Source organism: Rhinatrema bivittatum, chromosome 3, assembly GCF_901001135.1.
Source record: "Rhinatrema bivittatum chromosome 3, aRhiBiv1.1, whole genome shotgun sequence".
In the NCBI taxonomy this organism is placed as follows: Eukaryota; Metazoa; Chordata; class Amphibia; order Gymnophiona; family Rhinatrematidae; genus Rhinatrema; species Rhinatrema bivittatum.
In genome coordinates this window covers 118,381,174-118,403,672 of record NC_042617.1, presented here as the reverse complement: position 1 = coordinate 118,403,672, position 22,499 = coordinate 118,381,174, and the positions used below count along the sequence as shown (strand labels likewise).

Genomic DNA, 22,499 nt, shown 5'->3' with positions numbered 1-22,499 from the left:
GACAGCAGGATGTTAATCCTCACACAGAGGTGACATCAGATGGAGCCCGGCACAGAAAACATGTGCACACTGAGCATTGCCAGCATGCCACTATCTGTACATCCATGTGGGGTCCCTCTTCAGTCTCATAACAGAATTATGAAAAAAAATATAACATTTGAGAAACCCAACTCTGCGGGCAGGTTTTGTGAGGACAAGCAGGATGGTAGTCCTCACCCATGGGTGAATCCTTAGCTAAAGGCTGTTCCCAAACAAGCAAGACCAACAGGCACCCAACCAGGTGCCAACAGGCACAACAACACAGGTGCTATTGGTAACAGCGGGGAAACAGCCTGAACCCAAACAAAGGACCCTAGGCGGGAAGAGTTGGGTTTTAAACTGAAAGACTCTGGAGGACAGACAGGCAGAAGCTACTATCGTGTCAGCCAAACAGTAGTGAGCAGTGAAAGTGTGGAGGGAGCTCCACATCGCAGCCTTGCAGCTCTCAATCACAGGGATCGCTCTCAAGTGGGCCACCAAAGCCGCCATAGCTCTGACAGAATGCGCCTTGACATGGCCCCCATACTGTAGTCCCACTGGCACATAGCAGAAAGATGAAATCCACCAGCCCGTTATATAGGGTTTGCTCGTCAACCGCAACTCCCAACCTGTTCTTATCAAATGAGATGAGTTGCGTGAACTGCCTGTGGCCTGCTGTCCATTCCATGTAGAAGGCCAAGGCTCTCTTGCAATCCAAACTGTGCAGAACCCATTTGTCCTGGTGCAAATGAGGTCTGGGAAAAAAAAGGTGGGTAGGACGATTGACTGGTTCAGATGGAAATCCATCACCACCTTAGACAGGAAGTTAGAGTGGCTCTGCATATGACCCTATCATGAAAGAACTTTGTGTATGGTGGGTACAACACCACTTGAAGCTCACTGACACTGCATGCTGAAGTGACCATGACAAAAAAAAAAAAAGGACCTTCCAGGCCATGTATTTCAGGGCACAGGTGTGCTGTGTCTCAAAAGGATCCTTTATGATTTGAGCCAACACCACAGTAAGGTCTCAGGACACAGCAGGAGGATGCAGAGGCAGCTTTAATTGAAGCAGACCTCACATGAAATGCCCCACTAAGGGCTGCATAGAGATGGGTAAGCCATCCACCCCCCCCTGGTGGTAGGCCCTAATGGCACTCAGGTACACTCTGATGGAGCTAGTCTTCAAGCCAAGCTCAGACAGGTGTAGCAGATAGTCAAGCAGTTTTGGTGTAGAGCAGAACAGATCTAACCCATGACACTCTCACCTCACAGCAAACCTCCTCCACTTCAAGCCATAAGACTTCCTAGGGGGAAGAACCCGAGACACATCAGACAGGTCAAGTGACTGCAAAATTATCCACTTAATATCCAGGCCATTAGGGACAATGCCCTGAGGTTGGGATGGCATAGTCTGCCCAGACCAGTTGGGTCCCAGATAGGGATCCTGCAGGAGCAGGAACTAGATCCACGGATCATGGTTCCCCTGTCCTACTGAAGCTTCAGGAGAGTCATCACCAGAAGAAGTGGAGGATATGTGTATAGAAGGCCCCTGCCCTAATGGCATGCAAAGGAGTGTGTGGCTGATTTGCCATCCCCCTGTACAGGGAGCAGAAGTTTTCACCTTGTTGTTGCAGGGGGGAGGTGAAGAGATCCATGTCTGGAGTTCCCCAGAAGCAGAAGATCTGGTCCACCACTGCTGGATTCAGAGACCACTCCTGTGGTTGGAAGACCTGACTCGGGTGGTTCACCACCACATTCTCCACCCCTGCAAGGTACACAGCTCGGAGCAGCATGCCCTGAGACCGAGCCCATGACCAAATCAGAACAGGAGGAACGATCTAATACCTTCCTGTTTGTTGATGTACCACATCACCTGGTTGTCTGTCTGGATCAGGACCACCTTCTGGGACAAGAAATCCCAGAATGCCCAGAGAGAGTAACAGCTCACTTAAAGCTCCAGGGAGTTGATCTGGCACTGAGCTTCCTAAGCAGACAACAGATCATGTGAGCAGAGGCCTCCACATAGGCCCCCCCCCCCCCAGGGTCAACACATCTGTGATGAGTACAATTGGGCAGGCTCTCCCACCACAACAAGGAGGCCTGGAGAGGCAGAACAACATGGATGCACATATGTAAGTCCTAGGTGGCCTGCTGCCATTGGGCCCTACACCTATGCAAGCAAGCCAAGGATATAACATAAGAAATTGCCATGCTGGGTCAGACTAAGGGTCCATCAAGCCCAGCATCCTGTTTCCAACAGAGACCAAATCAGGCCACAAGAACCTGGCAAGTACCCAAACACCAAGAAGATCCCATGCTACTGATGCAATTAATAGCAGTGGCTATTCCCTAAGTCAACTTGATTAATAGCAGTTAATGGACTTCTCCAAGAACTTATCCAAACCTTTTTTTGAACACAGCTACACTAACTGCACTAACCACATCCTCTGGCAACTAATTCCAGAGCTTAAATGAGCACTGAATGAAAAATAATTCTCTCAGATTAGGTCTTAAATGTGCTACTTGCTAACTTCATGGAGTGCCCCCCTAGTCCTTCTATTATCCAAAAGTGTAAATAACCAATTCACATCTACTCACTCAAGACCTCTCAGGATTTTAAAGACCTCTATCATATCCACCACCCCAGCTGTCTCTTCTCCCAAAAAAAAAAAAACCACCCAAACACAGCCCAAACCTCTTCAGCCTTTCCTCATAGGGGAGCTGTTCCATCCCCTTTATCATTCTCCATCACAACTATATCTTTGAGATGCGGCAACCAGAATTGTACACAGTATTCAAGGTGCGGTCTTCACCATGGAGCGATACAGAGGCATTATGACATTTTCTGTTTTATTAACCATTCCCTTCCTAATAATTCCTAACATTGTTTGCTTTTTTTTGACTGCTGCAGCACACTGAGCTGACTATTTCATTCACTATGATGCCTAGATCTTTTTCCTGGGTGGTAGCTTTTATTATGGAACCTAACATCATGTAACTATAGCAATGGTTATTTTTCCCTATATGCAAAACCTTATACTTGTCCACATTAAATTTCATCTGCCATTTGGATGCCCAACATGGACAGAGGCAGCATGTGACCCAGAAGACTGAGCATGAGGCGGGCCGAGACCTGCCAGATCCAGGGAACCAGATCCGCACAGGATTCCAGTGCGAGGGCCCGGTCACAGGGCAAATATGTTCTGGCCTGAGCAGTGTCCAGCTCAACTGCAGCTGAGTTAGATGGGACTTCAGGTAGTTTATGACAAACCAGAGGGACTCCAACATCCAAATGGTCAAGTGCAGAGAGCAAAGTGCCCCCCTCCTGGGTGGCACTCAACCAGCCAGTCCAAATGGGGGGGGGGGGGGAGAGCATCTGCAGCCCTAGATGGCAGAGGTGCGATCCCACCTCTGCTAAGCACTTGGTGAAGATAGAGAGGGGGGGGGGGGGGGGGGCACCAAGTGACAACATCCTGTATTGGAAATGCCTCTCACACACGACAAAGCAAAGATACTTCCTATGGCTGGGGAAGATTTTGATGTGGGCATATGTATCCTTGAGAGCAAGGGAACAAAGTCAGTCCCCTCCTTGCAAGAGAGGAATAAGGATGCCCAGAGAGCGCATTTTGAATTTTTCTCTTTAGAAACCAGTTCAAAGATCTCAGGGCCAAAATATGGTGGAGCGCCCCCCCCCCCCGGTTCTCTTTGGAATTAGGAAATAGCAAGAAGAGAACCCGCTCCCTTGCTGCCACAATGGAACAGGTTAGACTGCTCTGGCTGTTACGAGGGTGGAGAGCTCCACCAAGAGTATTTCCTGAAGCAAGAACTTACCCCAAGTGGGGCATGGGAGTGTCCATGAGAACACCCAGAAAGTTGAGTCGATACTCTAGCTGAACAGGACCCACTGGTCCAAGGTGACACTGAGCCAACAGTCCATGAAGAACTGTAGCTGGCCTCTGACCGGAGGGCTTGGTATCACGAGAACAGTCAATTGGCTTATGCTCCCCCACACTCCATCAAAACCCCACAGTGGGGCTTGGCTGGGGTGCCATCGGAGACTTGGGGGTCTGCTACTATCTGGGACAGCTCCTAAAGCCCACACATTGAGCATGGGCACGAGAGGCTGGAGGATATTTCCTCTGGCAGTAAAAAGACCTCAGTGAGCACTGCCACGAGGACTTCTGGCAGAGGATGGCAGGGCTGATGTACTGGCCAAAAGATGGAGGGTCTCATGGTGATCCTTCAACTGAGCCACAGCATCCCTCACCTGATCACTAAAGGTTCTCGCCAGTACATGGGAGTTCTGCGAGCTTCTCCTGGACCTCTGGCTGGAGATCTGAGGCTTGGAGTCAGGCCATCCTACAGGCACCAATGCCACCCGTTGCCTCATTAACAGACGTTTCAAACCTATCGTAGGTAGAGTGCACTTTGTGCTTGCCACATTCTAGTAAGTGTTGCTGGACAAGCACCATAAAAGCAACCTGCTACTAAGGTAGATGCTTGGACAACTCTTGGACTTGTTTCCAGAGGTTCGGAGAGTACCGTCATATACAGCTGGTAGGAAGCAATATGGGCGATCAACATGGCATCCTAAAACACCCTCCTGCCCAGCGCATCCAGTACTCTGTGCCCTCGATCTGGAGGGGCGGAAGCATAGGTATGGGAATGCTTGGCATTCTTAAGAGCAGACTCCACCACAATAGACTGATGTGGGAGGTGATGCCTCTCAAACCCCAGGGCCTGCTGTACCAGGACAGACCACATCAGGTATCACCCCATATCTGTGCCTATTTATCAGAGGCATGATATGGGGTGATCCCAAATTCTAAGGAGTAACTCCTTGAACATCTCATGTACAGGAACAGCCACCCCTTCCTTTGGGACACTGGAGAACCTCCATCTTATGCCTGGCATCTTCTTCTGTCAGAAGTTGAAATGGAATGGTTTCTGCCAAGGCCCGGACAAACCCACAAAGATCAAGTCCTCAGGCAGGAACCAGCGCCGCTTCTCCTGAGGAGACATGTCTGAAGGAAGATCCCCCAAGTCATCAGATAAGCCAGGATTCAGAGGTATCATCCCCCCATGGCTCATATGGGGCATCTTCATCACTAAGATCGGAGAGCCAAAGGGTGCCCCCAGGCCCCTCAGCTTGGGCACCATGGGCAATGTAGAAAACGAGGGCACCAAAGCCCCCAAAACACTTGGAACCAGACCGGGGAATACAAGTCAAGGAACCAAGGGTCTCGGCGGTGCTGCAGGCTGTGCAGGGCCTTCGTCCTTGGAGGAACCCACAATGTGAGTTGCACCAGATGAAGGAAGCAACGGTAGCTGGCAGGAGTTTGAGGGACCCCCAGGCACCAGCAGTGTGGGGAGGATGCCAAGGACAGACACACTCCAGCAGTGGTGCCAACATCAAGGATGCAGGCTCCGGCACCAGTGTTGCTGGTGGCTCGATGCCCTGCAGGGCTCGGACCACCACCAACTGCATCCTGTGGTCCAACTCCTCTTGAAAATCCATTGAAGAAAAGATGGATGGAGGAGGGGGAGGTGTCACCAGATCAAGGGAGATCGGTGCCCAGCACTGGCATCAGTGGGGAACATCTGGGACTCCCAGGTTTGATGGAGGATGGCACCTCCTCTCTGCAAGGTCACGTCAGGGGCATCACAGCTGATGCCAGTGCCAACCTGAGCCTGGTGCCATGCAAAGATGGCGACCGGTGGCAATGCTTCTGTGGCTTCCCTCTGTGCTCGGCCTGGTCGTTCCCTGGTGCAGAAGAGGATGGAGATGATACAGACGTCCTGGAGCATGAAGACACAGATGACAGTCTATATCCGGCCCCTCTCTCCAGAGGGGGCCCCAGTGGGGGAGTGGGGAGTGGACAGTGAAGGCTCTGTGTCCATCGGTTCCCCGCAGTCTCTCGGAGTCAATGCCCCCAATCAGAGCTTCTCCATTTTGTCTAGACAGGCATGACTGCCTTTGGGGGGGGGGGGGGGGGGGGTGTCATTTGTTCTCAAAAATCACAACCCCTGACATCATGTGATGCCCCCAGGCAGAGGATACAAACTTCGTGGATCTGAGAGGGACATGGTCCGTGGACATATGGGGGGGGGGGGGGCCCCATTGACAAAAACAGACCCAGCAAGTGGCCACGGAGAGCAAGACACACTGGGAATCGATTGCATAGGTAGGAAGTAGGGTGCAGGAAAGATCAGAATCAAATCGATGAAATATTTTAAAATTACTGAAAAAAAGAGCAGAGCTCCAACACTGCGCGATGATAGCTCCACGGAAAAGACTGAGGGACCCCACGTGGACGCGCGGATAGTTCAATACTGTGCATGCTGCTCAATGTGCCAGTTTTCCGTGCCAGCCTCCATCTGATGTCACCCATGTGTGAGGACTATCAAACTGCTTGTCCTAGGAGAATAAATATGAAGTAGGGAGGTTAAATATTAACCCTTTAAATGGCAACTAAAATCTTACTGTTTAATCAGTTAAATGTTAATATTCAGCATCAAGAATCAAGGACCCACTAAAGTAGGCCCACACTTGACTTCCACCAGTTCCTGTCATACGGGGTCATTACAGGAGAGCATGTGGGCACAGGCCATCCCCCAGGTGGCTCATTATATAATTTAAAACATTAACCATGCAACTTTCAATAGTTGAAATTGTTTTTAATATTTATATGCTTAACCCCCCAATTTTTTTTTATTCTACATAATTTTAAAGATGACTTATGAAGTATTGATTATATGTAGCATAACAACAAATACTAGCATATTTTATAGAGTATTGGTACAGGAGATGTCTTTAGCTCACATGCATTAAGAGCTGCACACCATCTAGTGGGCAAGAACAACAATACTTTACAAATGAGGTTAACTTAATTAAATAGTTCTATTAAAGAAATTAAGTAGCTCCCATCTTTGGATGAGGAAATGGGCAGAGATTGGTTGTAACAATGTGCAACAGCAGCCAATTTGATGCAGGAGTGTTCAGCATTTCTGACTTTTTGATAATGTTGCTGCTCCTCCAGATTGAGAATTACTGGGGGAACTGCTTACAGAATTTCACAGATGGCCTTAGCAGTACCCTTTTTAATTGATAACACTATTACTTGCTGAATGCATGGCAGAAGCCTTTTATAGTGCATACAGCTCTTATAAATTGCCAAGTAGACTAAACAAAACAGACAAAAAAAATACAAAAAAAACCTTTAGCCGAGAGTTTCCCCCTCCCCACACATACACATTTTTATTCACACAAAATTCATGAAAGTGACAGATTTTTTTTTTTTTAAATATAGCTTTAAATGATACCAAACACTTCATGTCTGAGCCTGATAACCTACTATTTACTCTGCTAATTTTGAATCCTTTTGTCAGTCGTGAACCAGAGAACATCCTTAAAACTGATGTTTAATTTAACAACTAACATATCTGATGTGGTCTGAATGTAATGGTCAGAGAGCCTCTGATTATAATCGCCCAGTGCAAAGGAAGGTCACCAAACACATTCCCATTGGCCAAGGATAGGAAAGGCTTATGGATTTTCAGATATTTAACCAAGGGCTCTGCGCTGCCAGTAGCTGTAGCAGGAGGGTCCTTTCATTTTTGGATTACCACCAGGCTACCACAGCTCTGGGCATCAGAAGAGATTCTGTGCTGCTGGCATCTTGGAGCCTCTTAGCACTGCAAAATCAAAATCTCCAGCACATGGGACACCCTGTCGACAGTCTTTTGTATCACTACAGTTCAATTCCAGAACAATGCTGCAAGTCTTGAAAACAAAAGCAGGAAATGTACGTAAAGCTTCCTGATAGTTTATTTAAAGATTGCATAAAGATTTCTAGATCATGGCTATGGAGCCCACATAAATAAACGTAACTGAGAGTTGATTATTCTTGACATGTCAGATGTTTATAGACTACATAAAAATTAGTCAGTGTTTGGATTATAGTTCCATTACACACACATAGTTTGCAGAAGGTTGTAAGCAAAATGCTGTTGCACACTTAAGACTAATTATATTACAATGAAAGCCCTGGAATCTTATCTTTGCTATAAAATGGATAAGCAGAAAAAAAAAACAAAGGCATAGAAGACTTAAAATGTTGTATCGTTTTTAAACACCTTTGGTACTGTGTTGGAATAATTTAGAGGACAATGTAGCAGCTGTGTGATGTCACCAAGCATTGATCAAGCTGCCCTCTGGCTGGCTGATGCGACTTTTGGACATTGGGTGTCGTAGCGCAATGGTGCCAAAATGACCATCTTATTTAAAAAAAAAAAAAAAAGGTGTACAGAAAGAAGCTTTTCAAGCATCTGCAGCAAAGGAAGCTGTAAATGCAGGAGTTCACTGCCAGGAGCTCTGCTGCCTGTGCAGTGGCAGAGCGCAGTGCTCTTGGCTGCAGGACCTTTTTTTTTTTTTTTTTTTTTTTTTTTTTTTTTTTTTACAGTAACAGACTGATATAGGGGCCACTTCTGACGACTCCCTAATCCTCACTCGCTTTCAAGTCTTCATGCCCTCTGCTTTGGGGAGTCCAGCTGCAATGCAAATACTAAATCCAAAACAGTAAACCTAGTCCCATGCCTTTTACCCAGGAACTCTGTACAGTCAGACATGAGACATGTTTATTCGCCATGTACTCAATTTTATCGTACACGGCGACCTGAACTCCAGTCAAATTCCACTCTCACATCTACTAGCATAGTCCAAGAAAAGAAAGTTTCACCTATTCAGTACATCATATTTAAGAAAATTTTCATTTATAATTTTAGGTACAAGCTTTACACTTTCTACATACTTTTTTTTTTCTTTTTTTTGCTATTTCATAGTCCATAAAAATGACAATGTTACTTATCTGAAGTCCTTGGTTAGGATGGAATAATGTGTCTAACATGTTGGTCTAAACTGATCATAAAATTTAAACATTTTTTGATTAAGAGCAAGGCATAACTGTATATAAAAAATATAACAGACTGGCAACAGTACACAACCTTCACTTGTTAATCTGTCTGAGATTACATCGGGTGAAATACACTATTACCTACCACTGCCACAGATGATCGTTCACAGCTACGTTTCTAAATAAAGCCAAATGGAAAAGCCAACAAAAAGTGTACGTTTCAGTGATTAAACGAGGGAAAAATACTGTACATTTAGAATGTATTAAGCTTCCAAGAATACCACTTTCACGTTTTAGTTAACCCACTTGTCCGTTTCCATGACAATTCGCATACACAAATATAATTCTCTGAATTGTTAGTGATGTTAAAGAGGCTAATTACCTGCTAGTTAAACTTCAAGACAGACCATTTGTCACTGGGTTTTACCTAAAGCAACCCAATGCACATTTAAATTACATTTTGGGCACAATATAAGCCAAAAATCCCCCAGGAAGAAATAGGAAATCTCTCTCCTTATCTATAAGAATTAAGACAATACTTATCACCATACAGTTTGATATTACTTCCAATAAGTACAATATTTATTAAACATTTCTTCAGTTTGTTACATATTGTGCAACAAATTATAATATTCTGCAGCCACAAATTATATGCAGAGTATGAAGAAACTATTAATCAGAGTGTAATCTTTCCATTTATAATGCTACAAGAAAGAACTAGCAAATCCAATCTTACATTGAACATCTCACTAAACTTTATTTTATGCAATGGAAAGTGACAGACACTGTTGATACAAAATGGCTGAACTTCATCTTCAGAAGACTAAACCTGACATCTACACATGCCCAATAGAAACAGCAAAACAAAAAAAAAAATATATTCTAACCAACCACAGGAGACAGTCTGGTATCAGTAAAGCAACAAGGATTACACACATTATTTATAAACCGGCACACAAAAGGTTTAAAACAGTTCTGAAAATGAAGTTAGCTGTCTTGAGTCAAGGGAATAAAAAAAAAAGTCAGTATTGACCATTTACAATCGCTGACCTTTGGGGAGGTGGTAAGAATCTGCTGTAGTGCGGCTACATACAGTACAATTCAGGCAATTTTGTTTTTGTCACTTAGGTTCAGATTGCAAATTGACTGCTGCGAGGAGAAAAAAAAATGTGGGAGGTGGATCTTAGCAGCAGCCGCCTCCAGACTGCTTGACTGGAGTGCTCTGAATTTTCACATTGGACTTCTCTGCACCGCCAGCTGTTGCTCCAGGGCCCATCCGCTTCTTGATCTCGGCTGCCATCGTCATGAAGGCCTGCTCTACGTTTGTTGCATTTTTTGCGCTGGTTTCCAAAAATGGAATGCCAAGGGAATCTGCAAATTCCTGTAAAATGGAAAACGGGGCAGGTGAAAGAAATGACTAAGATAAGACAGGCTGGTCAGCCTTTTCAAAGTTTATTCTCAGAACGTTGGTAACATTTGTTACATGGAAAATTGTTTAACACATCACATATAATTATCTATACATTTTATTTTGTATCTGCAACTGACTCCAGCATTGTGCATCTGAGGCCCTAGGACAGACAGCACCTCTCTACATATGAGGGAAAGGCATGGGTTTTGTTACCTTTGAACAGCGATTGGGAGCACAAATGAAGGGTAGTGAAGCATCAAAGGGGAAAATCAAACCATTCACAACTGCACACTACAGATACTCCAGTGAAGTGCTAAACTCACACTCATATGGACTGTCCCACATCCGCTGGACACGGAGGACATATAACCATGGTTAGTGATCTCACATCATTTTTGTTTGCACTGCGTGGGAAAATCTGAGGGTCCTGGCAGCTTTATATTCATTTTTCTTGCTTTAACAGGTTCATGCCACCCATCCCCATCCTGCTCATACATATTTCAGCTTTTTAAACGATTCAGCAATGATATACATGCTTTGGGTTACCTTTGCTGTTGTGTAGTCTACTACTTTCTTTGTGGTCAAATCACATTTGTTCCCTACCAACAACTTGTTAACGTTTTCACTGGCATAACGGTCGATTTCTTGCAGCCACTGTTTAACATTATTGAAGGACTCCTAGAAGATACAAAATGTTTAAAGTGTTAAAAAAAAAAAAAATCTTTTCAAAGCAAATCAGTGGAGTAAAAATATTTTTCTTCAGAGGATGTCATGTCTGTGGCTATGCCACCTACCATGACTTATACATGCATATTATTCTCAGCCCCCCACCTTCCCGACCCCCTCAAAACTCACTGAATGTTCCTGGTGGTCCAGCGAAGGGCCCGGGAGTGATCTCCTGCTCCGGTACTGTCGGCTGCCAGTAATCAAAATGGTGCCGGCAGCCCTTTGCCCTTACCATGTGACAGGGGCTACCATGTGCCATTGGCCGGCCCCTGTCACATAGGAGCAATAGACGACCCCTTCCATGTGACAGGGGCTGGCCAATGGCACCGGTAGCCCCTGTCACATGGTAAGGGCAAAGGGCTGCCGGCACCATTTTCATTACTGGCAGCCGACGGCCCAGGAGCAGGAGATTGCGCCCAAGCTCCCCACTGGACCACTAGGGACTTTTGGTGAGTCTGGGGGGGGGGGGGGGGATTGGGAGAGTGGGGGAGGGAAAGATTCATACAGCAGGGACATTTTCTTATGAGACACTTAAAAAATAAATTTTAAAAAAAATTCGCTTTTATTTATCAGTTTGTTTCTTAGTGTGATTTCACCATTTCATAAGTTCCCTAAGTTTTACTCTCGACTTATCCATGGGTGACAGATAAATCTTATTTTAGGGGCACAAAAGATACCCTCAACTTGCACACGAGATCGACTTATACATGAGTATATACGGTAAGTCCCAGAAGAGCTTTATTTTTCACAATATCCTCAACAGAAAATTGAAAAATAAATAAATTAGAAGTTGTGAATTTGGAGACTGCTGTCTGTGGTGTTCACTGCAATTTTAATTAAAGCATTCAAAAGACAAGACAAGAGTAAAAAAAAACCCAAAAACAAAACGGGTGTTGTATTTCAGCCACATTTTCTCAATATGCTTGCTAAAAAGAAAAGTTAAATTAAAAAAAAAAAAGCATGGAAACCTGAAAAAGATGTACCAAAAATGAAGCACATGCATACATCATGTTTAATGTGCACAAACCATGGTTTATGCTTAAGAAACATGATTTATGTGCTCAAACGGTTACTGTGCACATAACCTGACAGGAGCATGGCCATGGTGTGTGCGCATAAAAGTTATCAGCACAATTTATATGCTCTGAAGTTGTACGCACAATACAGGAATTAGGAGCATAAAAGTTGTGGCCATAGGTTGTACGCAGAAAACACACAATCGATCATGTTTTATGCACAGAAGACGCCAAGCTCAGGACCTCCCCCGCACCACAAACTCCAGGCTCAGCCCCATAGGGGCTTTGCACTTCTTGTATTCCTATGCACCTCTCTGCATTGGGGAGTATCAGCTAGTACCTCAATTACCATGGGATCTGCATGGAAGAGCAACGATTTGTGCATATGGTTTTGCTCATATTTAGCACACAAACTCCTAGTTACACCGGGAGTAAAGCTGCACGTGCCCCATTAGGGAAAAGCTCAACAGGCCTCGCTCATTTGTCCATTGCCTGTTAGTACACTGCCCTCTAGAGGTTAGCAGGATGAAGAGACAGGTCTGCAAGAGCCTTTACACAGCATGGACCAATTAAAACAAGGAATATTGGGGGTAGATTTCCAAAAAGCAAAATTAATTGGGTTAGGTTTAGCCAGATATTCAATGGTGCCTTTAGGCAGTTAGCTGCAGCAGAATATCCAAATCCGAATGGGTTAAAATTAAGTGTATAAACCTTGTGTCTGAATATTAGACTAACTGGCTGAATTTGAAAAACCAATAAAAAGAAGTTACAACCCCCCCCCCCCCCCCCCAAAAAAAAAAAAAAGCCAAGTATTTGAAAATCCTTCCCTGGGAACACCGCCACTCAGCTCCTTTTTTTCTAGCTACCTGTTAACACAGCAATTCTGTGCAGAGAATTTGGCTGAAGAGGTGGTAGTGTTTAAGTGGTTATATTTATATGGTCAAAAATATATTTTAGCTACATAAAATCTTCCGACAACGTACATACAACTTAAAAGTGATTTAAAAATATTCAGGGCTTCTTTTATTGGGGATTTTATGCATAAAGACTCTTCTCTTTAGAAGCAAAGGCCATGCATACTAAGCTGGGAAGCAGTCACCGTAGGGGGTCCCCTTTATAACACAGCTTCCACAACTTGGACACAGTGTGTTAGTGGCTAGAAACTCCCTCACTTTAACAGAGCTCAATTCTTACGGAGAGAAGCCATTCTATTACTCTGGACAAATTCGTTTTTTAGATTTGGTGGGGAAAAAACTTCCAGATGCCATGATGGCCTCCAGCACCATATTGGGAACTGGAATATGCGCCGGGGAGATATTTGGTTCTTGCCAATGGCTTCTCTCTTACGGAAACCAAGGAACGGTGTGGAAAATTTACAGACCTGCTCCTGGCATAAGTTAAGGGCTACTGCAGTGCACCTTGTACGATTTCGACAACTCCATACTGAGGATTTCCAGTCACAAGCCAGAAAGGATAAAAAGAGGCAACCGCAGCTGGGAATCAAGGTCCTCAAAACCCTGTGCAGACTCCCATGGACAAAACAAGCACCCCAGCAGTTGCTAGCTGACCTTCTTGGTGCTGTGTTTCTCAGGCCTGCTGCTCGACATGGGGCTCTCGCCTTTCCTTTTCCTGGATTTCCAGGATGCTGTTTTAGACATGTCATGTGGAGGATTTGGTTTCAGTCAACAAAACATGACACCCCTTTTAGCTGGTACTATAAATGTCCTATATAAATATTTTGCTTTTTTTTGTCGTCTCCAGTGGTAGGATGACCATGCTGCTAGACAGACCCCCCCCCCCTCCAGAGGCATGTAAAACTCATTTCAGCATCACTTCTTGGATTTGGAGCATGAAGAAAACAGGTCGACTGGTTCAACTATTCTACATCCTCTCTAACATTTATTTGTGATAATATGCATTTTGCTCTTTTGTCCCAGTTATCTAAACAGAATCTGTTTACTGCTTTTCAACTGAATTCTCTAAGATGGATAACACGTAACCTTGCATGGGTCTCAAACTGATATTCATTACGCCACTAACATTTGAATCACTTTCAAATTCAGTATTCCAATGTTTTTTCTGGCTTTTTAAATGTTGGTCAATTGGTACAGTATAACAGCGGTGAGAAAACTCTAAGCCACGGTGCCCCTTCCATTTATGCAATTGGTTGGGGGCCTCCCAAGATGGGTTACTATTCATGTGTGTATATACCACATATACCTACATATGTGAAGGATATTTGCCAGGCAGTGCAAAGCCACCATTTTGAAAGGAATAAGCTCTCACACACACAGGGAGGGAGCGAGAGGCAGAGATCCCACACCCAGACAATCCACAGTCAGATCAGAGTGAAACAGATACCCAGAAAGACAGGCACAGATCCCACACACAGGACACAGTTACTCCATACCCAGACTGAGACAGAAACCCAACACCCGGATAGGCACAGAGTCACAGACATACCACACCTAGACAGAAAAACACAGAAACACATCCACAGCCAGAGAGAGAGAGAAACAAGCAGACAGACCACATCACGCACATTGACATCAATCATACATCACAATGGTAAGGGATGGAAAATTTTTCAAAAAAAAAAAAAAAAAAAAAAAAAAACAAAACAAAACAAAAAAAAACTTCGGTTCCAGTCAAACTTTTAGGAGCTGAGAAAAACCACTCCATCCCACCCTTCCAAACTTTTTTTAAAATTTTACTGATTTCACTAATTCTTCTATTTTTGTATTTTTCTTGATTTCCTTATTTTTATCTTTTTATGTTTTGATTTACTTATTTTTTTACATTTCTTGCCTTTATTCTCTTCTCCATCCCCTCCCACTTTCCCCTCCAATTCCTCCTTCTCTCCGGCCTCTTTGCCCACTCCCCTCTCTAACCTAATCACTTTTCCCCACCCTTGCCGGGCAACAGCTGTCATCTCTGTCCATTGAAAGGGTACCTGGCAGCAGCGGAAACTCCTGGGCTGAAGGCCTGAGGGTGACAGGTCTTCCTGGGTTGTGAATCCTTAAGTGGCTGTTCCCATATCCAGTTCGGCTGCAGAACAAGCAGCTCCCCACCTGGGCCTGCCTTAGCAGAAGCTCCTCTCCCCAGCCCATCCATGGTTAAGCCGTGACATGCTTACAATTATGTCACTTACTGTTATGTTCTGGCAGCCCCCTGCTGAACTGTTCAAGCCCCCCGGGGTTTGCTCACCTCTGCTCTACATAAACATTTAAAATAGCAAATCCAAGCCAAATTTATCAGTAAAAAAAATAAAAAAAGAAGTTTTCACTTTTCCATCTAAAAGATTTAAGAATTCTGATTTCTTGCATACACAGGTACAAAACTACATAAGAACATAAACTGCCATGCTGGGTCAGACCAAGGGTCCATCAAGCCCAGCATCCTGTTTCCAACAGAGGCCAAAACCAGGCCACAAGAACCTGGCAATTACCCAAACACTAAGAAGATCTCATGCTACTGATGCAATTAATAGCAATGGCTATTCCCAAAGTAAACTTGATTAATAGCCGTTAATGAACTTCTCCTTCAAGAACTTATCCAAACCTTTTTTGAACTCAGCTACACTAATTGCACTAACCACATCCTCTGGCAACAAATTCCAGAGCTTTATTGTGCGTTGAGTGAAAAAGAATTCTCTCAGATTAGTCTTAAATGTGTTACTTGCTAACTTCATGGAATGCCCCCCAGTCCTATTATTCGAAAGTGTAAATAACCGATCATCTACTCGTTCAACACCTCTCATGATCTTAAAGACCTCTATCATATCCCCCCCCAGCCGTCTCTTCTCCAAGCTGAACAGCCCTAACCTATTCAGCCTTTCCTCATAGGGAAGCTGTTCCATCCCCTTTATCATTTTGGTTGCCCTTCTCTGTACCTTCTCCATCACAACTATATCTTTTTTGAGATGCAGCGACCAGAATTGTACACAGTATTCAAGGTGCGGTCTCACCATGCAGCGATATAGAGACATTATGACATTTACCATTTTATTAACCATTCCCTTCCTAATAATTCCTAACATTCTATTTGCTTTTTTGACTGCTGCAGCACACTGAGCCGACGATTTTAAAGTATTATCCACTATGATGCCTAGATCTTTTTCCTGGGTGGTAGCTCCTAATATGGAACCTAACATCGTGTAACTACAGCAAGGGTTATTTTTCCCTATATGCAACACCTTGCACTTGTCCACATTAAATTTCATCTGCCATTTGAATGCCCAATCTTCCAGTCTTGCAAGGTCCTTCTGTAATATATCACAATCACTAGTAGATTCATAACATCAATGTTTGATAAAACATGAATGTCTGACCTTTTTATACTGCGGGGGTGAGCAAACTGGGGAGCGGGCTCTCTGAACTCTATTGGTCTGTCTGGGTATGAGATGTCTGTTTCTCTCTATATTAGTGAGGGGTTTCTGCCTCTGCGTGCGTGCAAGCTTACACCTTTCCAAAACTTGGAGAAACAAAATGGGGGCTTTCAGCTGCCTGGTGAATACCCTTCACATATGTAATACACACACACACACACAATAATCCATCTTAAGGGGGCCTAGCTCCGTTTTGCTCATCCCTGATCTAGAGGATGTTTTAGTTATGTACGGGGATGGGGTTAGGTAATTGATAGGTAATTTTATCCTTCTGGCAATATTATGAAGATTAGTTTTATGTTTTTATTAGATGTATTTTACTGATTGCTATCTTAAGTAGCATATTTTCTTTTTTTTCTTTACTAGAAAGATGGAATGTAAAACCAAATCAAGAGAAAATTCACCATATTTTGGAGAATCATGACCCACAAATTAATGGTTTTGTTTACTATTTTCTTACACTCATATCTAAGAGACCTCTGCACAGAAACATTCCCAGAACTGGCAACCAATCAGAAAGGACAGCGTCATCCTCCGCTTTCTTGTGATTGGTTGCTGATTCTACTCACTTGACTTGAGACAGTGAAAGGTGCAACCAACCTGAGAGCTGCCACTGAGCGAGCTGTTCTGACTGGCTGCCAGCATGCCAAATGTCATCTTTAGAGGAAATGACAAAGCCTGAAAAGGATCTAAACATTTGGATGACTTGGTACAGACCCAGTCAACAGGGCCCTAATGTTTTAAATAAATGCTATACTAACAGTTGATTTTAAAAATTCTCCATAATTAAGAACAAAGCATCCTGGGAATATTTTTCTGCACACACTGTTCCAGAATGTTCCTAAAATGAGACAATTGGGAAGGCACAAGGAGTTCTGGAGAGTTCCTTTAATTCTTAACCCGATACATGAACGATCATTATTAAATCAGTTTACCTGGTCTGTGACATCATACACAACTATGATGCCATGTGCTCCTCTGTAATAACTGGAGGTGATTGTTCGAAACCTTTCCTGTCCTGCTGTATCCCACTATATTAAAAAAATAAATAAATAAAAATAAAGTATGAATCAATTATTATTCAATAAATTAAATAGCCCCCTACAAGGTATGACAACGGAAATACTACATTCCTTCTGCCACAAAATCTCAAGGGCATTGGATGTCAGCCAACCCACTTCCTGCTACCTAAGCTACTCCTCAAATCACAAGCAGCAGAACCTGGGAAATCAGATCTTACATTGTTATTCGGCACATGCAGTGAACGTTACATAACAGCAGTGGTTTATGCTGGTTAGAGAGAGCACCCAGTGTTTCTCAGTATTACTATTTCGAAGTGGAATTTGTTATCGCCAAGTCCCACATATGGCACAATTCCTCTCCATCTTGCAAAGTCATTTTTTTTTCTGTTTGATTTCAATACCCTTCCCACCACTGCAGCTGGATTCCTTAGGGAAGTATGCAATACTGCTGGAATGTACAATCACTGTGCGGTCAGAGTGATGTACGGTCACTCTGGCTGCACCATCTTCAAGGCAATTAGTTTTGTGGTAGATTCAAGCCCTGGAAGTTTTCATTAAGAGACTCAATGTTTGCTCTCTTGATTTTTGCTCCCCTTTCAGTATTTTCAGAGTCTGCTGCTCCTGCCCCTTCAAAACAGTCATGCCTAGGTTGCCAGGAGTCCTTTTTCTGGCCACAGAGCTAGAGAGAGACTTCCCTTGAGGTGCTCCCTCATTCTTGCTTAGTGGTAGGTAGTTTGCACTCTTGCCATCTCTGCAGCATGCCCAGATTCAACAGGCCCGATCAGACTGGGGTTCCAAACTTGGAGTGGCCTGAGCCAAGGCGTCAGCCCAGAGAATTGATATCTTTCACATCAACTTACCCTAAAAGCAGCATCAAGGGCACATACAAGGGTGCAGGAAACAAAGAATCTGTTCTCCACAGGGACCAAAGAAAAAAAGTTTCACCAGATACTGACAAAGTGGGTACAGTACAAAACACCAACATCGGGTGCAGGATGCATTTCTTGACCATGCTGGCTCAGGTGTGAACTTTTTAAAATCCTCTTGTACTAAAGTTCTGTATTCGGCAGAGTGTGCGTTTTTGTTTTTTCTGTCTTCTGTCAGGAATTGTTTGGTGATTTTTCTCTGCTCTGCCTTGGTATTGCTTCTCTCGCTACAGTCACAGATTCTGCATATAGACACAGGGGGTGCCAAACTATCACAGGGACCTGTAGTTATCTTCAGCTCAACTAAGCCTTGGTATCTTGTAGTCTGTTTACGTGCATCTATTGGATTGTTCGGACAGGATTAAGTCCACGCAGTCTGCTGCTTCCTCCCCCAGCGCTAGATTATGGTGCCTCTGCATGATCCATCACAAGGGAAATCAACCTGTGCAATTGGCTGCTCTCTCCCCAGCACTGGAGCATCACCGCTCTGTGGTTAATGGTGATCCAGCAAATTGGGCACTGGCAGGGCAGGTGATAGATTTGTTTCTATATCAAGGAGCTTAGGCAGCTCCTGGCTCTGGAGAGCTTTCAGTTTTGTTTTTTTTTTTAACATGTCCTCAGTTACTTCTCTCTAAGAGAGAAGCTAATCCTTATCTTAGCAAACTTGCCTGAAGGATGCAATACTGCTTTAAGTTGTGCTGACAGGTTTTGTTTTATAAGTGTTTAAAGTTGTTGAAGGTTTTATTTAAATTAAAAAAAAAGAATAGTTCCAATGCCCCAGACTTTCCAGCTGGATTTCACATTATTCCAGCACCCCTGAACCCTAGGAGATCCCAGGTCTGCACTCAAGACAAGCCCCTGTTAAAATCAATCTTCAGGCACTATTATGCTAGCATTTGTAAAACCAGGCATAGAAAGAATCCTAGGGAAGCCTGGAATTAGCTGCATTGAGTTTGATGGGTCTTTTGCTTATGGCTGCCAACCTTTCCTTCCCCAGCACCAATACCCAGACACTTACTATTTGAAGTTTGATTGTTTTTCCGTCTAACTCTATAGTTCTGATTTTAAAATCCACACCGATTGTACTGATGTAACTTTCTGTATATGTGTCATCCTGCAAAACGAAAAACAAAAGAAACTGAATTTAGTAATGGAACAAATCCTGAGCTCTATTTTCTATTAAAGATTTGTACTCTATCCCATCTTAGGTGACAATCTATAAAAACATTTCACAGCTATAGTATAAAGTTATGCAAAACTTAAAATCATAAAACAAAAACAGGATCGTAAAAAGGACTTGGGCTTCTGCCCTAAGAACAGAACAGTAAAATGAGAAACTTGGTCATCATATAGAATGGGTGCACAGAGTTTCTTGGCTATTTAAGTACATCCATCATGGTTCAATGAGAAGATCCTCCTGCAGGATTGCACACACTTCACGCCAGCTAGGACACAGGAGCACATATTTTGGAATATCAATGTGCCTGTGCTAAGAAAGCTTCAGCCACCGCCTCCACACGGCACAGCGAAACGTGTTGTGATGTAGCTGCGGGGAAGGCGCGGCACTAACGGGGGTAAAATGGCTTTGTGGATGCTGGGAGGACTTCCCTTCCAGTGTGTCCCAACTCCAGCTTGTCACCATACTTCTACTATTAAGCTGGACTTGGGGGAAATGCACTTAGTTTTTGGGTACTTGCCAGGTTCTTATGGCCTGGATTGGCCACTGTTGGAAACAGGATGCTGGGCCTGATGGACCCTTGGTCTGACCCAGTATGGCATTTTCTTATGTTCTTATCCCTGGACTAAGCAACATGGAACCTATTGACCTTTTGGGACCCTGTCCAGTACTTTTGACCTGGATTGTCCACTGTTAGAAACAGGATCCTGGGCTTGATGGACCTTTGGTCTGACTCAGTATGGAAAGTCTTATGTTCTTATGCTATGAATATTCAATGAGGGGGCAGAAAAAAAAAAAAGTTTCAACGCTAAGAACATCAGTGCCACATTCAGTCCAGACGCTAAGCAGCCTTACTAGTCAGCAGCAGGTACCAATACCATGTGAGCATGTAACCCTCTGCTCTGCCAGCTCAAAGAAAGGACAAAAAGAGCTTAAATGACCGATATATTTTTTAATGGATGCTTTCATTGTAAACCGCTCTGATAGTCTTGCTTATGGTGTGGTATAATAAAGTAAGTAATTGTTTAAAACAGATTTTAAAAAGATGACCACCACCTATGTACACAAGTCAATCATGCTGTGCACAAGCAGGTTTAATACCTTTATTTAAATCTGAAAGGTTTTCACAAGTGAGTTTTCAAAGCCAATCTTCATCAGTTAAAGGGAGAATGAGCAGCTGTAAAATCCTTTGAAAGCAGCATCTCTCTACCTGTAACCTTCACTGTGCGACTAGCATCAAGCACCTTTCACAAAGCAAAAAGGGAGCTGCTGTTTTAATGCTCTTTTAAACAAAAAAGAGTTAGGAGCTTGCATAATATACGTAGTGAGCAATCAAGAGGAACCCAAGGTTAATCTGGGGAGACAGGCCTATGACATCCCCTCCCCACTCCTAGCCTCTTTAGTGCTGTGAGGAGTAATTCTCCAAGGGCATTTACAGTGGGGAAACTACTGGTCAGACTAACATTGTGCCATGAATTCGGCAAGAGATTAACAAACCTAATGAGAGGCTGAAGAGTTCCAGTACCTACCTGATGGGATTCTTAAAGCCATCATACCTGCTTTTCAGGTAAAGTAAGGTTAGCCTGGTTCAGCGTGCTTGTGTTTGAGGATATTTTTCATACCCTTGATGGGCTCTCCCTGTTGCGAAGTTGGCAGTCCAGTTCTACAGGAACACTCATACTAGTTTATTTTCCATACCAAAAAATGCCGTGGGTACCAACAGTACACAGGGCAGCTTTTCTGCACATCTGTGAAATGTTTTGGACAATTCAGGCAGCCCAGAAAACTCGTGTTCAAATCCTTCATCTGGCAAACCTCACAAATAAGGTACCAGTCATGGGATGGGAACAGTGACCCCTGCTGATTCCACAATAGCAGAGAGGTATTTAGACTGTGGGGCAGCTTCTCATCAAGCACTCATCTATGCAGAAGTCATGTATTACCCAAGCAAGTTGTTCTGGGCAGATGGTGTAATATAAAAGTAAAGATATCTATTGTGACAGTCACAAAAGGAACAGAAATGACTGATCAAATGAGCGAGAGAACACCACACCATATTGACCACAAAAGAATGACATTAGACCAGAGCCAATGTAGCAAGAAGACCCACTCCATGAGCAGTCAGTCCCAAAGGCAGAAGCTCAGAATCCCTCTTAAGGCTGCATTCACATCTTTATCCCTGAAACACTGCATGCTTTTTAAAAAACTTTTCAGAGTTAAGAGACTGGATCAATGCCAGTAGTAATGAACTTACTGCAAACCTAAGTAGAAGGCAAGATTTTCCAACCCCAGAGTCTCCAATCAGAAGCAACTTGAATAAATAGTCACTGTGAAAAAAAAGAAAAAGAAAAAGTAAATTAACATTATGGCTGTAAAACAGAAATGTGATTGAGCTTTTAACAAACTTGTTGCAATAACCAGAAGTGAGACTGCTCTGATACATTGGAGACCGACCCCACAGTATTGGAGTCTATGGCTAGGCAGCTGCCCTCCCCAATCAGTGACTTTTTTTTTTTTTTACCACCATCTTCGCATTTGTCAGACACAAAAATGAGGACAGAGTACGACCTATGCCAAACTGGAAAGCAAATCTCTGCACAAAATTTCATAGCTCTGTACAAATAATATAATGGATTTTGGCAAACAAAAGCCTGTCAAAGGCTCTGCAATTCGTACATGCTGCCCGACTTAACATCAGCAGCGGACAGAAAGAGCTCCCCACTGTGCCGACCATCTTCTCGCTAGGATCTGGAGCTCATGGAAACGTGCAGGTCTAGGGAGGCCTTGTCCAACAAGACTCCTTCCACTTTATGCCCGCTGCCGTGGCACAAATCCAGCGAGTCAAATCCCAGGAAACAATGACAGATTTAAAGAAAAAAAAAAAGAGACAGGATAAGGGCA

The 22,499-nt window shown here is 43.8% G+C and overlaps 1 protein-coding gene across 3 annotated transcripts in view; it reads right to left on the bottom strand.

Moving 5' to 3' along the window:
• Positions 1 to 8,442: 8,442 nt before the first annotated feature.
• Positions 8,443 to 22,499, bottom strand: part of RAB1A (RAB1A, member RAS oncogene family) — a 64,934-nt gene continuing 50,877 nt past the window's right edge. For all 3 annotated transcript variants that reach the window (XM_029593620.1, XM_029593621.1, XM_029593619.1), the window contains 5 exons: positions 21,853 to 21,925; positions 19,440 to 19,535; positions 17,409 to 17,504; positions 10,891 to 11,022; positions 8,443 to 10,314 (listed from right to left, as the gene is read on the bottom strand). In XM_029593620.1, the coding sequence (XP_029449480.1) occupies positions 10,117 to 10,314; positions 10,891 to 11,022; positions 17,409 to 17,504; positions 19,440 to 19,535; positions 21,853 to 21,925 (595 nt within the window). In that variant the 3' untranslated portion in view covers positions 8,443 to 10,116. The remainder of the gene's footprint in view (positions 10,315 to 10,890; positions 11,023 to 17,408; positions 17,505 to 19,439; positions 19,536 to 21,852; positions 21,926 to 22,499) is intronic.